This window comes from Anabrus simplex, chromosome 2, assembly GCF_040414725.1.
Source record: "Anabrus simplex isolate iqAnaSimp1 chromosome 2, ASM4041472v1, whole genome shotgun sequence".
Classification (NCBI taxonomy): Eukaryota; Metazoa; Arthropoda; class Insecta; order Orthoptera; family Tettigoniidae; genus Anabrus; species Anabrus simplex.
Window position 1 is genome coordinate 228,139,893 of NC_090266.1, and position 19,019 is coordinate 228,158,911.

The following is a 19,019-nucleotide window of genomic DNA, read 5'->3' on the forward strand; positions in this document are numbered from 1 at the left end:
GAAATTATAGGAGAGGCATACAGTAACAAGAATGGAAGTTATAACATAACGTATTTCTTTTAATGACTACTGCAACTATTCTTCACTTGTGTGTTGGACATCATTTAAAACACAGACCAGTATTTCAAGTTATCAAATATATATTTTGAGAAAACTGCAAATTATCTGAGTGATAAGGTGAAGTCCAGAGACATTCAAAATAATGTGCTGTATAAAATAATTAAAATCATACTTAGACCTTTTGTTGACAACCACCTTACTGGAATGAATGGAATTTGTAAGGGAAAGGTAAATGGTTCACTTTTCCTTGATATATTCATAAACAATGCATGGTCATTTCAGAAATCATTACTCATTAAATTACAAAAGAGAAAGCAGAACATTTATTTGTAATAATCATTCGTGGTATGTACAAGTATTTTTTATAATTAATTTTCTCTCTTAAATAGGGTGTAACTCCTCACGTTAAAATAAGTCTCCCAGGTTTTGAAAATGTTAAACCTGGTGATATGTAACTGATTGTGCCACACTTTCCATTAAAAAATCCATTATTGTGTTTCATCGTACGAAGTATATTTAGAACCCTGGAGTACTACATCATATAACTGCCAACAAAATCATAAGATTTTGATGTCCTGTCAAACATCATACAGAAAGTGTTCGATCCATAACTGGATTTCAGACTTGTCATACATAGCTTTAACACTGGAAAGAGTCCTGACTGAACCAAGGATGTCATCTATATCTTCCTAGGTTTTAATGTGAACTCGCCAACCGACTGATTAAAACTGTATGCATTGTTTCACTGGTAAAACACTGTGACCCGGGCAAGTTGAATTCACGAAAAATGTTGCAGTTTTCAAAAGGATATCCTTGCAATATTAGTAATAAAACGTTGAAAAATACATGTAAGTGAAGAGTCTATTATAAGCGTTTTAGTTTGCTTAGAAATTAAGATTATTGAAAACGTGCACACGATAGGCCCTACGTGAAATTCAAAATGACAATACTCTTAAACGTTCTATTAAACTTGCATCCTTTACTTTATGTTCGGTACTCTAGGCCTACACTCTATAGTGAATTTTGGTCATTTTTACCACTACAGCACAAAAACAAGTAGAATACAATACGGCAGTGGAATTTTTGGCTCTTTCATTCAGTGTGACTAGCTTTTTGTTGAATAAATGGTAGTTTATATATAGATATATACATTTTCTCGATATTTGTACATAGTCTAATTGTCGATGTTATTCTATATAATATATACTGCTACGGTGATTTTCTCAACATTAAAATATTATTTACACTCACATGTAGGCTTACGGAAACTCTAACCAAACATATTCTGCATTATGAGTGGTTCTCTATATTATCACATTTGTATATCTGATTGGGAGAAGATTAGCTGTGATTATTCGCTATGTCCTTGCATTAGATATGCACAAAACTATATTATAACACTCAGTATTTACCATTGTTTCATTCAAAACTAAAATCTACATATATATAAAACCAAAGTCAGTCAAAAGTCTATTCTGAATAATTTCTCATTCTTTTCAATATAATGTGTGCAGGAGATGACATGAAATTTGTAGACACAAACTCCCTTTATATCCATTACAAGCATTTATCAAATTTTACACTCATAGGATAATTATTTCTTTGTGCTAACACAAGTATTGGAAAACAGTTCTTGTACATTTTGGTTTAAGAAATTAGGAAAACATCACTTGTCCACACTATATCCTGTAGAGTTCCAGTAGTTGCTGCTAAGATGAAATCAATAGAAATTTTCATCTCTTGAATTATATATTTTCACTTCAAATATTTTATTATGATCTCTCACACACACACATACTCACAAACGTCCAATATGGTATAGCCTTTTCTGTATTTACACTACATATAGATAGCAGGTACCAACACTTTCATTATGCAAATCAAAGTCAGGTCGAACTGTTTCAAGAAAGCCTTAAACTGAAACATACATGTAAGATGGGAAAGAAACACTGCATGTTTTATACTACCATTATATGTATGAGTTCACTTCACACTTCCATTACATATCAGTAATAAGACTGATCTGTGTAAATGAATATCATAAAAATGCTGCTATGTGCTAGTTCTGATTCATTGATTTTGTAACTTGCTAAGCTATATAATGTTAAAAATGTTGGTTTAAGATATTGCTATGGCCTCTCAGTGATTAATTTATTTCTGAGATAAAAAGAAACAGAGGTCTTTTAAAACCTGTGACACCTCATAAGAAATAGTGAAGTTAGGGAACACCAGAATTAGAATTCAGAATGTTTAGACAATATCTGACCTTTGTGGATCATTCCCATTTGTATGGATATTCAGCTTCAAACTCACTCACGTGTGAAAATAAATAAATTCTGGACATTATGGTAAGTAAATTAGATTGAAGTATCACCCTTACTTTCATCCAAAATGGAATTTAGAACCTTGCAGCTCTAAGCAAATATCCTTTTAATTATTTCACGTGAAAATGCAGTAATGTTTAATATATATAGAAATCTGTTCCAGGTGACTATTCAGTCTTGAGCTCTTTCTTCAGTGGGACCAGACTCCAATTAATTCGTAATGCATAATGTGGCCTAGTTCAGCAGATTACTACCAAGGAGAATGATGGGCTATTTTACTATACTAATTCAAATGTATACAAGATACTAAATATCTATACATTAGTCTACAGTTAACACCAATTGGTCTTAGGCCCAATTTTCGTTCCCAGTTACATTATTATCTCTGAAGAGGTACATAAACATTTGACACATTATGCCTCTCACGACCTGGTAAGTGGAATATAAATATAGGAAAGGAGGTCGTCTTAGTAAACAAAAATAAATGTTTCCTAAAATATTCAAAGGTATAAAATCTAGCTTAATATAATTAAATACTTAAGCCCTAGTACAAATTATTGTAGAGATATTTTATGCCCACAAGTAGATAAAGTTTACCTCTTGCTAAAATTGTCCCAGTTTTCTTTGAGCATAACCTTTCTTTCCATCTCCAAATCTTTGTAGCAAACAAGAGGTAATAGCAATGTTAAACTATACCTAAATGCTGCAAATGGAAATGTAATATTGTAACAAAACTTAATACATGATGAATGTGTCACCTGTTTATGATTTATTTATATTGTCACTATTACACTATATCTTTCATTTTCAGTCAATCAAGGGTTGGACTGGAAAGCAAATGACAGTATTTAATTATGAAAAAGGTGGCCATTAATGCAACAATATTCAGTCATTTCAAACTTAACTACTAATAATATTGTGTCCCATCACACTTCTGCATCTTACAAAGCATTCATAATCTTCATCTCATCATAACAATTAGTGGTCTATTATTGCAAACTTTTACATAATAGAAAACAACCAGAATATATGGAAATCTGTGACATATTAAAATGTGCCATGTACAAAACTCCAAAACTGTGATGTTTTCCAATCAATGTGAAGAGATGCTAATGAACTTTCACATTGTCTTCTGCTTTCTTTGCTCTCCATTTAAGATATGGAAATCACTCTGGCATATTCATGTCCATGTGACATGTGCATGACATTAAAACTAGATTTACACCCTTAAATCAAAATGTAAAACAAATCACACACGGCCCTAAAAACGAATTATGTAGTGCAGTTCATTTAGCTTCAAATATGATGCCAATTTTAATTTTCCTTTAATATTGATTCCTTAACTCTCAGAGATGAGATCCGTATCCTATCACAGTTAGACTTCTAGGTGATGAACTAGAAAGTTTAGAAACTGATTTCAAATGAGACAGTAAGGAAGTACTTATCTAACAGGTAGAATTAATTTAAAGAATACAGTTTTATTTGCAAATACACACACAGAGTGATCACAGTCTAGGACTGATTGAAACCCAACAACCATGCGTGAATAAATTTTGATTTGTTAGCACTTATGACTTTTATAGACACAGGCGCACAATGTGTAAAGTATAAATACATTGATCAAAAAACAAAACAAAAAATATATTAAAAACAAGAGTAACCTAAAGAGAGTGGATACAATGATTTGTCACTGTAAATTACTTATAATTCTCTGGTACAAAATGGTAAATTGAAGTATATTTGTTTTTTCTGTTTTTTGATAAATATTCTTCATTCATAACAACCTTGGTGTTCATAGTTCATAGTTCTGCCTAGCAGCAATCTTAAATGTAGAAGCATATTTGGCTATACTACCTTTCCTATTCCAATTGTGAATTCAACTGATTATGAAAATACATTATTTCATGAGAAATATCAAAACAAAGTGTTCTGTACCATACCTGCAATGGAATAAGTATATATTTTCAGACAGTTACAACAAAATAAATATGCTCCGGGGTTATAACAAATTAACATGACAACAATAATCAATAACTATCTGTTGACTTCATTTCAAACAAATCTTTCATGAATTATATAAGAATACTGGACACTGCCTTCATAAACTCCTTCATAAAGAGTAATCATAATAAATAACTTTGGGTATGCTGTTGTTTATCATGTAAATATGTCTTCAAGTAGCAGTAGTAGTGTGTACATTTTACTCAACAGACTCAGCTTGGATTTATACACTGGCGGTTGCTTTGTAATTCAATCAAGCCATAAAAATACCCTACACAGAATTGGTCCACAGTCCATACGTCCTGAATGCTTATAATAAAGTAATTTCTAAAGAGATCTTCACCTTTGACATCGAATGTTCTTATGATCCTGTCTCTAGAAAGAAATAAGTTAAATCTTCAGTATAGGCCTATATGAATAATTTGTGATTGTTATTGAAATTATGTGTATGTCATAGGTATTCACATCTATCTATCTATCTCTTCATCACATTTATACAATAAAATGTTCCTCCCTTGGCATTGTTGTAATTATAATACAAAGAATTCATCTCGCATCAAGCACATGGCACTGTCAATAAAGTTCATTTCGTCGCGACGTTCCGGTACAATTACCGTATCAAGAAGAAACATACTGGAGGCACAGATTTTCCCTAATCTTTCAAAGTGAAAATGCTAAACAGTGCAGAATCTTACACGTGAACCTCTTTAAAATCCAAGGTAAAGAAATAACGATTTAAGAATTATTACATTTATAAACACACCTTACATTTACCTTGGTATAAAATACGATAGCTACTCATATCCCTGATAAAATGAGTCACGATGAAGTCTTCCATTTAAACAACTGGGCTTGCTCAGTTGTTTTAGACGTTGTAGTCAATTGAACAATGTTACTTAGCATCAGTCGACTTTCTCCAGTTGCACTACTACTGTACACTACATTACAATAACGGTTATAAAGAGCATCCTAATCCGTTTTCACGACCGTGTGCGACAGTAAAATGCAGGCTAAACTATGACATTGCCGTGATCTCCGCTACCGTCCTTAGCAGTTTCCTGATTACCTCACTAGTATGCATCACGTGACAGGTGCATAACCCAGGTTCTTTCTCTGTAGGAAAAGATGAATTTCGCGGAAGCTGGGCCTCTCGATTTCGCTCCTGCGCCAGCACTCACACATCAGATCATAGATATCCTTGGTGCAAGGCGGGGCAGGCGGTCGTGGTAGAAAGACGAACTGGCCGTCGTCACGATGCATGTGTGATAAGTTCTCTACAACCAACGGATCCGACAGACCTTCGAAGGGTGTACGTCGAGCCAGATTCAGTATTTCCCAAAGCGTGACAGCAAACGCCCACACATCGCTTTTGGTCGTATATTTGCCCTGAAAAAAGAATGAAGGGTTTAGAATTGGATGCAAGAAACAAACACAAAACAAGAATTTTCATATATTATATAACATTCTAAAAGAAAAATATTCGAAATATATTCAGATATTTCTCTTGCTATTGAAACAATCACTACCAGCTAAATATTCAAGCAAATTAAGCCACGGATCACAGAAAAATATGTGACTTTTATGGACATTTCTTTCATTTCTCAAATTAATATTCTATGAAAAAACATTATTTAATCCTAGATCATGTCTTACACTGACACTGTGCTCCTTTGTATCTCTTTATCAGATTTAGTTATTCCCTAACCTGGAAAAACGTAGGCTGGTAGGTTGATCGATTACACTTATTTCAAGGTAAAAGATGTAATGTCCAAGGGATGTTTATAGGTTCCAATGGTAGAAAAATTAAGTCTAGCTCAAGATATCACCGTAAGACCGCTTCTCAACAGGCAGAATTTAGCAATTCTGTTCATATCAGAAGCATATGGAGAGAGGTACTGTATTTGATGAGCACTTTGTGTGCTCTAACAACACTGTATTTATTCTGAACACTAAGGAGAACGTTCAACAAAGTCTTGTTGTCCGTCAATCAGAATCCATCTGGACGGAGTTATCACTCCGTATAAGTGCGACAATTCATTCCTCAAACAATGCATCGGAAGTTTATAATATAAACTTAAGATAGCCCTGTAACATATCGTCCGTCGGTGCTGTGCCAAAGCCGCAAATTTGACAATGCTCTTCCAATCCATTATTTTCCTCAAGACTGGTCACGCCTCCCAGCCACATTTTTATATGCAGTCCATCAGAACAATTTTCGTTTTCGACTGCGCCTGTGTAAAGGAAAAAATGAATCTGAAATATATCATACGCTAGGAGGGGCTAAATATGCTATGGAAACATACCTTTCTACAGTACGGTGCAGTGAGATTAATTTTCCTTTGCGCACGCGCATAGGAAAATGAAGACAACGAAAATTGTTCTGATGGACTGCATATCAATATGTGCCTGGGAGATGGGACCAGTCTCAAGGGAAATAATCGATAAGAAGAACATTGTCACATTCGCTGTTTTGGCTCAGCATCGACGATATAACATAGTCCAAAAATCATCAGCCTTTATGATAATTGGGCTACAAAGAATAAACAAACGTATCCATATTCATACACCTCAGCTGAAAAACATTTTCAGAGGAGAAGTACTACCATAAATAACGTTAGACATGGCTGATTTAGAGTAGGGGTCTGAAACATCATTAATCTACAGTCTTACTGATATATTTTTCCTTATGATTCGAGGATGAAGGCGTATACTTCTTTTCAGCTTACTCCTCATTTATCAGGTGACGTTCGTCCTACATGACATTCCACAGTATAACGATAATCATTAGTTCCCAGAATTAAACTCTGTAAATTTGAATATCTCGACAGGTTCTTTTTAGCGTGAAGCTCACTGGCCGATGTTCAGGAACTTGAATCACATTGTAAAATGTTTATGAAAATCAGAATTTATTTTGTCTTGCGGATCCATGTCGTCATCCGCAAGTGCTGTCGGACGTCACTTTTCGATATATATCCCGGTTACTCCATGCGAGATTTGTGCTGGAGAAAGCGGAGGTGGGACAGGTTTTTCTCCGGGTACTCCGGTTTCCCCTGTCGCCTTTCATTCCAGTAAAACTCTACAGTATCATTTCATTTCATCTGTCAGTTACTAAAGATTGCCCCAGAGGAGTGCGACAGGCTTCGGCAGCTGGCACAATTCCTATCACGCCTCTAGATGGGGCTTCATTCATTCAATTCCTGACCCGGTCGAATGACTGGAAACAGACCGTCCATTTTGATTTTTCAGATATATACATATATATCAGCAAAAACAAGCTTATGCTTCCGTTCCTATAACGCTATATAAAGTAACTCACCTGGAAGACTGATTCCCACGCCATCCAGCGCACAGGCAGCGCCATGGTCCCATCCACCTTGTAGTAATCTGCAGCATACAGTTCGTTGTCAGTGCCAAAATCTGAGATCTTGATGTGGTACGCCTTTCCCACTAAGCAATTCCTGAAACATGCAAATTACCACGTGAAGTTAAGTAATATAGTGATTGTGTGATTGACAGACAATATCAAGTTTGAAATATTTTAAAATAAAGTAACCATCACCACCACACAACCACAAATCATACAGTTTCATAACACTTTAACTTAAGAAAACTGAATAAACCCTCCATGAAAATCCATAACTTATATTTATATTCGTGAGGGATTCAAGTAAATGCACGAACAGATCAAGGGAGGAAACCATAAACTGAACCAATACTGTGTGCAGTTAAATGAAGATTAGAATAAGTTGAATTGGTTAAGAAATGGAAAACACACATTCCTGAGATGTAAACTATAAAGCCTTAGGTCCAGTACACAGAAGTTGGCAACGTTATCAGTTCCTGTTTCCCCATCGCCATTTAAATCAAGGGATGTCTATTAGGGCACTGTGAGCTGGAGTTTATTTGTTATCTATTGGCAAGTTCCTTCTCATTTCTACCAAATCTGGAACCATCACCATACAAAATTCAGTTTTGCTTAACTTCAAACACGACTATGCAATTTGTTTGCGCAGATGGAGTGGAGAGTCAGCGACTCATGTATCCTATGATTTTCGATCCGATCATCTGTTTTTCCTATGCCTTTACTGTAGCAAACACATAGATAGACCAGAGTCTCACTTTCACATCAAACTGTACGTCTTTGAAAACACGAGGTAAGGTACTTGCAAACTAGGTATCGAACATCAAGCAAAAATATTTATTTTTTACTAAATATCTTGCAAGCACGTAATCTTTCACGTAACATCCATTTTTGATTTCCTTCTCTCGTTAAATTGGTCTCATTAAAATACTCCTCGAACTGATGATTTATTTACCAATGTTCATCATCATAATTTTGATGAGTCCTGATTTACTACATAGAAAGATTATTTTCTAGGATGTAGAGTTTAGTAACTCAAGTGTCACGAGAGTGTGAAGGGTATGAAAAATACTAAACATTTCCCGCAAAATCAAACTTTGCTTATTCAACTTATGTATGCGTCTAATGAAATCTCCTTTCAATAGCTGCACATTCACACGCATTCCTTTCCCCTACACAATGGTTTCTCCGACGTATAGAAAAGAGTAAGTTTCCTTTTTATACTAACACAACTCATTGCCATCCTTAACACACGCGATCACCCGAACGCGTCACAGAGAGCTGCCAGTCAGACGGAATTACATCATCATTGCCACAACGTCGTCGGTCAGTTTGATATGAGTCACCTCATCACTTAAAACGATCTCAGAATTTTCGTTGCGTGTGCGAAAAGGAAACTGCCAACAAAATACAAACAAAATTGCAAACAAAAACACAAAGTAGGAACAAAGTTCTCTACGAGTAGAAGTAACTTTGTTACTGAGATTAATTCACTCGAATCATAACAGACATAGCACATTTCAAGTTTACAAAATATCATGAAACATTTTATATTAGACGTAAAACAACTATTTCCGGTAAAAAGGGGACATATAAATTCCATTCGATTACTTAAATTGTATTTTTATTTTGAATGTTTATGCTACTGTGATTTAGCTACATTTGTTAACATTTACCATAAGGAAGATTCAAGATGTATAAATTACACGCCGAAATCATCGTTTCGTAGGTCCAACAAAAAGTACCCGTACATTTCGTCTGTGTTGTGTATGATATTGACATCGTATCCTAACACATAATCGACACCTGTGAATCCTCTTGTACACAAACACATGTTGAAGACAGTAGAATTATATGTAGCGAAACATATTTTGTTTTTTCCAGATTTTATTAGTGTATAAAACGGCTCTGTTCATCTCTAGAAATAGACCGCTCAAGCTGTAACATTTGGACGAAACTCTTATAATAGTCTACTTCTTATGGTAAAAGCACGATTATGGGATGCCTACAGATATGAATTATTGAGCCGTAGCCATACTAATGACCGTAGCAACCAAGAATATTATTTTTATAGTATGATATAATATGAAGTAATATTTTTCAAATAAACTTTCTTAGAAAATAAAACTGTTGTCAGTTTCTATGTTTAAGAAAATATTAAAAACGTACCGGGCTAACAAAATATTATATTTTGTATGTGAATTTAAACGATTTGCAAATAATCGTCGCTGTACCGGCAAAACCTCGTATTCCATAACGCTCTTCCTATTCATTATTATCCTTAAGACTGGTCACGCCTCCCAGCCACATATAGATACGCAGTCCATGAGAACCATTTTCGTTGTGTTCGTTTTCCTATGATGACCGGTAAACGAAAATGAACCTCAAAATGCATTATACTGTAGGAGTGCGTAAATACGTGAGGCAAACCTATATTCCTACAGTACGGTACAGTAAGGTTGATTTTCCCTTACACACTGGCATACGAAAATTAACAAAACAAAAATTGTTCTGATGGACTGCATATCCATACGTGGCTGGGAGGCGTGACCAGCCTTAGGGAGAATAAGTGTTTATGTGTCTACCAAACTCTTAATTAAATATAAGGAATGGTAATTTTTAACCGAAGATTGCTGTTTTGCAAACATAAAGTTTTGTGTTCGTTATGGGGAATGCTTTGGCTTACTAAAAAAAAAATATGATGTATGTGGTTTTAAATCATGTAAATCACGTGATTCGTAGTGTATACTTAAACACAGATTTTTGTGACGTACTCTATTCTGTAAAAATGACGGTACAATAAATAAAGTAAAATTTGAATTTGAATCAGTCATCAGTCAGTCATGACTGATCTGCATTTAGGGCTGCCACGTAGGTGGCAAATTCTCTATCAGTAGTTTACCTACCGGGCTAGTTAGCCGTGCGGTTAGGAGCGCGCTGCTGTGAGCTCGCATCCGGGAGGTAGTGCGTTTGAAGCCCATTGTCGGCAGCCCTGAAGATGGTTTTCCGTGGTGTCCCATTTTCACACCAGGCTGTACCTTAATTAAGGCCACGGCCGCTTCCTTCCCATTCCTAAGCCTTTCCTGTCCAATCCTCGCCACAAGACCTATCTGTGTCGGTGCGACGTAAAGCAGCTAGCAAAAAAAAGTAGTTTACCAAGAGTTTCCTAAAATGATTTCAAAGAAGTAGGACATTTATATAAGATTTCCTTTGATACATTATTCCAATCTCAAATTACTCTTCCTATAAATTAATATTTGTCCCAATTCGTCCTGCTAGAATTGATCTTCCCTACGTTTTCAAGCTCCACTCTTCTAATGTCATTCCACGCCATGTATCCACTGATAGCTCGGAACATACCGTCTGTTTCTTTTTTTTTTTTTTTTTGCTATTTTCTTTACGTCGCACCGACACAGATAGGTCTTATTGCGACGATGGGATAGGAAAGGCCTAGGAAGTGGAAGGAAGCGGCCGTGGCCTTAATTAAGGTACAGCCCCGGCATTTGCTTGGTGTGAAAATGGGAAACCACGGAAAACCATCTTCAGGGCTGCCGACAGTGGGGCTCGAACCCACTATCTCCCGATTACTGGATACTGGCCGCACTTAAGCGACTGCAGCTATCGAGCTCGGTATACCGTCTGTTTATCACCCTTTCCTTAGTACACAAGGGCTATTATAGCAACCCTCCGTTCATTTGATATAGCTCCTTCATGCAAATAATAACCAAATAACTATTATTTTAGGTACGGAACTCTATCCAACCAGTTGCCTTGAGTATGTCCTCAGAAAACGTATCAACTTCAGCTGCTTTTGTAGATTTCAACATTTTATCCTTTTGTAAATGTATTTATTATCATAGGTTAATGTCATTGCTTCGCCTGTATTAGACACCTCCCCCACCTGGACTTTATCCTTACATCCAACTATCTCTACATACTGCTGACTGAATACTACGGCCTTTTGTAAGTCCTCACATGTACACTCCCCCCTGTTCGTTAATTATCCCAGGAATGCCCTTACTAGAATTTGTTTTTGCCTTGAAGTACTTATAAATACCCTTCCACTTTTCCCTCAAATTTATAGGACTACCAGTTATATTTGCAACACATTCAATTTACTAGTAAGTACCTTTGACCTCTTCAATTATTATCAATAACGTACGGTTCATGTTAAAACCCTAATTCCATAAATAGTCGTTAATAGCAAACTACTGGAGGTCTTAAAAAATGACAAGATGCCTCAAATTTGCTCCGGAAAAGGAGATCATCAACCTACCACCAAATACCACTCGAATGCACCAGGATTCGATTCTGTAACCTTAAAAACACACAAGGCTGTGAAGTGCTGTTCAACTGGTGAAGAAAAAGGTACAAAAGGAAGCACAGTTTACATCCTGGACCAGTCAGAATTCATTATATGGTTCAGCCTCAATGAGAGGAAAGACAAGCAGTTATTATTATTATTATTATTATTATTATTATTATTATTATTATTATTATTATTATTATTATTATTATTACTCTGCGAGTTTACCAGTCCTTATCGCTTCACCGTTAGCTGCTCGTGGGATTATTCTCCTACCAGCCTACCGAGCAACATGATGGGACTATTCTGATTTGAATCTTGGCCAAGGCATGAAAAAATGAAATGGCGTATGGCTTTCAGTGCCGGGAGTGTACGAGGACAAGTTCGGCTCGCCAGATGCAGGTCTTTCGATTTGACGCTAGTAGGCGACCTGCGCGTAGTGATGAGGATGAAATGATGATGAAGACGACACATACACCCAGCCCCCGTGTCAGCGAAATTAACCAATTATGGTTAAAATTCCCGACCCTGCCAGGAATCGAACCCGGGACTCCTGTGACCAAAGGCCAGTACGCTAACCATTTAGCCATGGAGCCATGAAATATACCAGTAGGAGATTAAGGACTTTTTTGAATAGCTAAGTGAGTAGCTCAGACGGTAGTGCGTTGACCTTGAACGTGCTGTAGGCCTAATACACCAGTCTCCCGTCGGTAGACTTACAAGCACGTAATAGAACTCTTATAGAACAGAATTCTGGCACCTCGGCATCTTCAAACACCGTAAAATAACTTATGGGAAGTAAAGTCTGTATTATTATTATTATTATTATTATTATTATTATTATTATTATTATTATTATTATTATTTTGAACAGAGAAATTCATTTTTACTCGGGGTATATTTCTACGAAGAACCTAGGACAGTATCGTATTATGCTTCATTTTTATCACTGTGAAGATGTTCATTTTTTACGTCTTAAGCAACACAAGAAGATGAATTTGAGTTTCTAATCATTCTGCGATTTTTACAACAAAGCTTAGGCAAAACTATTTATCAGACGAATTCCTAGAAAATGTTGATGTCCAAAACTACTTTATGGCATGCTATATAATTGGCACAAGCCCTCCGGTATATCACAGTCATCCTTGTCAGGGACACCACAAATACACTGATGTCGTTATCACAGTCAAGTGCAAGTCCACGGAGGGTTAGGGTCCAGATGAGTAGGGTGCGGCGCGTTGATTAGTGTACGGGACACAATAGGTTTCAATTACATTACCATAGGGAGGGGACAGATTGTAGAGATTATCTCGCAAAGAGTAAAAAATAGAATTACAAGTGAGTGTGCATTGAAGACTACTCTTTGTCATTTCAGGGAGTAATTAACCATATTAACTAATTTTCCGTCGACTTATGCAGAACTAATTCACCTTCGGGACAAATATTTGGATATAATGTGCTTAATATTTTCGGAAGAAAATTCTTCTTTAAAGGCACGATAAATTTCTCCACTTGTGCTTCCGACACAAATACATGCAGTACGTTGCAACAGTGTGTTGTTCTTCTGCTAGATCGCATAGTCTACAGTTATGCCCAACTCAGAATGAACATTAAACGCTCACATAATAAAAAACTTAAACGCATAAAATTAATGAAATGCACGGTATGCATTCACCATTAATGACGCAAATGTAATCATTACCCAGTGAGGAAAGAAAGCAAGTGAAGTCCTGTACTCCATGGCTGACAGATGAATTGTATTTATATACAAATTGATTTACGTCGCTCCACGACACATATAGGTCTTATGACGACGATGGGACAGCAAAGGGCTAGAAGTGGGAAGGGAGCAACCGTGGTTTTACATTTGTCTGGTGTGAAAATGAGAAACCATGGAAAACAATCTCCAGGGCTGCCGACAGCGATGTTCGAACTTACCATCTCGCGAAAGCAAGCTGACAGGTGATTTAAATAACAATAATAATAATAATAATAATAATAATAATAATAATAATAATAATAATAATAATAATAATAATAATAATAATAATAATAATAATAATAATAATAATGTAATTTGCTTTACGTCCCACTAACTACTCTTACGGTTTTGGGAGACGTTGAGGTGACGGAATTTATAACCGCGGGAGTTCCTTTATGTGCCAGTAAATCAACCGACACGAGGCTGACGTATTTGAGCACCTTCAAACAACACCGTATTGAGCGAGGATCGAACCTGCCAAGTTGGGGTTAGAAGGCCAGCGCCTCACCTCTGAGCCACTCAGCCCGGCGGGTGACTTAAAATAACTGTTTATAGCCAGACAGTGGAATAAATTCTGCGCGCCCTCTAAGATAAACCACTTTTTGTACTTTCCCTCACAATTTAAGTCACATTAAATTTATGCCCATACGTTCGTTTTCAAGACTATCTTTCTATGATCGGTTTTTCTTGTCATACAAGCTTCGATGAGTCGGATAAATTTCAACGTGCCTTTCACCCAACAACGCCATCGTGCAGTCTCAAATATCTCAGCAGCAGTGCATTCTGATTGGCTGATGTGGTATCTTATATCTACTTCTTCGTTCGTTCGTTCGTTCGTAATCTGGTTACCCTCCAGGGTCGGTTTTTCCCTCCGACTCAGCGAGGGATCCCACCTGTACCGCCTCAAGAGCAGTGTCCTGGAGCTTCAGACACTGGGTCTGGCGATACAACTGGGGAGGATGACCAGTACTCTCCCAGGCGGCCTCACCTGCTATGCTGAACAGGGGCCTTGTAGGGGGATGGGAAGTTTTGAAGGTATAGATAAGGAAGAGGGAAGGAAGCGGCCGTGGCCTTAAGTGAGGTACCGTCCCGGCATTTGCCTGGAGAAGTGGGAAACCACGGAAAACCACTTCCAGGTTGGCTGAGGAGGGAATCAAACGACCCTTTACTCATTTGACCTCCGGAGGATGAGTGGACCCCGTTCAAGCCCTCGTACCACTTTTCAAATTTCGTGGCAGAGCCGGGAATCGAACCCGGGCCTCTCGGGGTGGCAGGTAATCACACTAACCACTACACCACAGAGGCGGACATATCTAATTCTTTCTATATATATTTCTCGGTATGTTATGTTCCGCAATATTTAAGCGCGGAATCTTGAACCTTCAAGGTTCTCTGTTAATGTTCAATTGATCATCCATGCTTATGTCTTCGCGGTCCATTTTGAGCTGTTCCAATATGTTACATAACGTCTAGTATTTACGTTTACGTTACATTTAATTTTCGTTGTGACTGGGGCCTTACAGTGATCTGTGAAACAGAAACTAGTTGCAAAAATATGTGGAAATGAAGTTGCGTGGTCTAAAGAGAAACTTCCAACTGAAAATTGTACCTCAGACTTTGTCAACATATCAGATCTGCTCTCCCATCTCTTGAACATATTTGACGTTGATGGACAGTACTTCGCCTTGCACAGTTTCATTTTAAATCTACAGCAACACTTCAGTTCCATAAATAGGCACAAATTATCAACGAGTGTCTCCAGTCTACTGAAATCGAATGACTCAAAGTACGTCTCCTATTTTTTCACGGAACTGGATTGTGCATCGTAGAGATAGAATAGGAATGGTACGAGGGGGAATATTCATTCTGGTGAAAGAAGAAAGACCAGATCACTGTAAGGCCCCAGTCACAACGAAAAAGGTCTTAAAAGGTCTTAAAAGTAGGACTATTAGGCAGTACCATATGGCTGATATAGCAGTTCACGAGGGAGTTTAAAAAAAGTAACTATGATCCGTGGAAAACGATAAATAAAACTGTAAACAGACTCTGGGACGGGTTTAACGCAATTGTTGAGGAATGTGAAAAAAGGTGCGTACCTTTAAAGGTGGTAAGGAATGGTAAAGACCCACTTTATTATAACAGAAAAACAAAGAGACTAAGAAGGTTGTGCAGATTGGAAAGAAATAAAGTTAGAAATGGAAGTGGAAGTAAGGAGAAATTGAAGGAACATACTAGGAAATTGTATCTAACAGTCAGCTAGGGATAACATGATGGCAAGCATAATTGGCAACCATACCAATTTTAGCTAAAAATGGAAGGGTATATATCGCTACTTTAAGGCAGAAACAGGTTCCAAGAAGGACATTCAAGGAACCATTAATGAACAAGGGGAGTGTGTATGTGAGGATCTTCAAAAGGCAGAAGTATTCAGTCAGCAGTACGTAAAGATTTTTGGTTACATGGATAATGTCCAGATAGACGACGTGACTAATGATGAAGAAGTATTAAAATGTACCTAAGATAACAAAGACATTTACAATAAGATACATATTTTGAAAACTAGAAAAAAAGCAGCTGGAATCGATAAGATTTCTGGGGATATACTAAAGACAGTGGGTTGGGATGTAGTACCGTATCTTAAGTACTTATTCGATTATTGTTTGCATGGGAGTGTCATAACAACTGATAAACATAAAGCTAAAAATTACAGGCCAGTCAGTTTGACATGCATTCCATGTAAGCTTTGGGAAAGCATTCTTTCTGATTATATTAGACATTTTTGCGAAATTAATTACTGGTTCGATAGAAGGCAGTTCGTGTTTAGGAAAGGTTATTCCGCTGAAGCTCAGCTTGTAGGATTCCAGCAAGATATAGCAGATATGTTGGATTCAGGGGGTCAAATGGACTGCAACCATCGCGATTGACCTGTCTAAGGCATTTGATAAGGTGGATCATGGGAGACTACTGGAAAAAATGAGTGCAAATGGACTAGACAAAAGAGTGACTGAATGGGTTGCTATATTTCTAGAAAATAGATCTCAGAGAATTAGAGTAGGCTAAGATTTATCTGACTCTGTAATAATTAAGAAGGGAATTCCCCAAGAAGGTATTATTGGACCTTTATATTTTATGGGGGAGAAAAAGTTGAATTGCAGGGCTCGGAAGGAGAATGGTACTTTGCGAAAGTTTGTGCAAGTATGTTTAGAATTTTATCTTTTCCGTGGATTTCAGTTCCGTTTATTAGCATAGTGGGGGGCAGATGGGAAGATTTTCTTTTATTATTAATGAAATTCCTAAAGGGCTTAGGGCTTGTGATGATGTAATCTTCTACCGACCTGAGGTAGTCCCTGTACTTAGCACGCTGCAGATTTTTACATTCACTTCGTAATGTGGATATCTGCACATAGTCGCACTCTTGGCTTGATCTTTTGTATTTCCTTCTCGCCCTTTCTTTTTCCTTCAGTTTCTGGATTAGTTCTGAGTCGTACCAAGAAGGATATTTTCTGATGTTAATTTTTCGAAATGGTACGCTGTCTTTTGTGACCGCATAGAGTAAGTCATAAAAAGTGCTCACGGCTTCATCCACAGAGTGGGACTCTTTAATCATATCCCAGGGGCACAGCGATAAACGGTCCCTCACTAAAGAAAAATCAGCTTTCTTCCATGCAAATATGACTTTGTTTTGCGCTTTGAAGCGAAATGTCCTTGGCATAGGCAGCAAGATTTGGATGGCTTGGTGATCAGAGTGAATTACATTTTCAGTTTTGACGCACCCTCCACTCCGAAGTAATTCGTTTGAGACTAAAATTAAGTATAGAATATTATCATTCCTAGTAGGGAAATCACAAATCTGACTGAGATTGAATTCATTAATAATTTCTAGAAATAAGAATACCTCCTCGCTTCTCTGTTTGATAATGTGTTAGAACATCATAACTGGTATAATAATATGTGCCATCTCCATACTAAATTTTACAATTTAAATTTATGCAATAAAAGGTCCCATTTCCGTATTTACTGAATTGCTCTCGTACACGGACTCTGGACTGTTTCCTCACCCCGTTAAACAATCACAGATTAACAATTTATATTTGACAACCAATTACCTCTATGGAGTGATGATTCACCTAACTACTCTTTCGTTCACAGTACTGTTATACCACTATTAAATTCACTGAAGGAGCACTTGCCATGTCATAATCCCCATTACTGTCCGCTAGGTCAGCAAACGGGTAGGGTTTAATTTGGCAACGAGGCGAACATTTAGTTCGGTGTGTTCCATTGATTGCGCCGCAAGGGAATAGCGCATTCTTTGAATATTCATGCATGGAGATAAAAGTGTTTGTTCAACCAGACCTTATTACGGTCGCAAAGGACATTTTTCATCGCCAGCAACGAATTGAGTAAAATAAGGATTTATATTCCCTTGAGTAGCCTAACAGAATCAAATGATCCTATTTGCAAGAACTGTGATATACTCCTAAATAAATATTATCTCGTGAACCAATAAAAGTTCCAAAGAGGGTTTTTCCACTCAGTCCATAAACGAAGTCAAACACTTGAAGATTACAACGGAAAATACAGACGCTATGGACATTGGAGAATACATATAATATTCGTAATTATATTATTACATTCAGATAAGCATCCCTTGCTTAGTAGATATGGTAGTACTGAATATGGGATCGGTATTACATAATCGGCCATGCCAATGTGGATACGTATGGGGTTTCCATACCTCGAGTAAGCAAATATATCTGTTTTTTACAATTTGCTTTACGTCGCACCGACGCAGATAGGTCTTATGACGACGATGGGATATGAAAGGGCTACGAGAGGGAAGTAAGAGACCGTGACAATGGGAAAGTACGGAAAACCGTGTTCATGGTTACCGACAGCGGGGTTATGATGATGATGATGATGATGATGATGATGATGATGATGATGATGATGTTTGTTGTTTAAAGGGGCCTAACGTCGAAGGTCATCGGCCCCACAGCCCACTATCGCCCGAATGCAATCTGAGAGCTACGTGACCCAAACCGGGCAACTACTTGCTTGGTAAAGAGCAAATAGTATATTATCTGATGCTGCAGAATACCGAGAAAGGGAAAGGATCCATGCGTCCCAGCGTGTGTAAATACCGGCTCAGGAAACTTGTCAAGGGACCCTAGATTGTCCTGCACTGATTCTTCGGTGATAGAA

The 19,019-nt window shown here is 37.2% G+C and overlaps 1 protein-coding gene across 1 annotated transcript in view; it reads right to left on the bottom strand.

Annotated features, from left to right (window-relative positions):
- Nucleotides 1-301: 301 nt before the first annotated feature.
- LOC136864018 (discoidin domain-containing receptor 2) overlaps nucleotides 302-19,019 on the bottom strand; it is a 1,053,752-nt gene continuing 1,035,034 nt past the window's right edge. The window contains exons 17-18 of the mRNA XM_067140517.2: nucleotides 7,702-7,843; nucleotides 302-5,771 (exon numbers count right to left, since the gene is read on the bottom strand). Of these exons, the coding sequence (XP_066996618.1) occupies nucleotides 5,466-5,771; nucleotides 7,702-7,843 (448 nt within the window). The 3' untranslated portion in view covers nucleotides 302-5,465. The remainder of the gene's footprint in view (nucleotides 5,772-7,701; nucleotides 7,844-19,019) is intronic.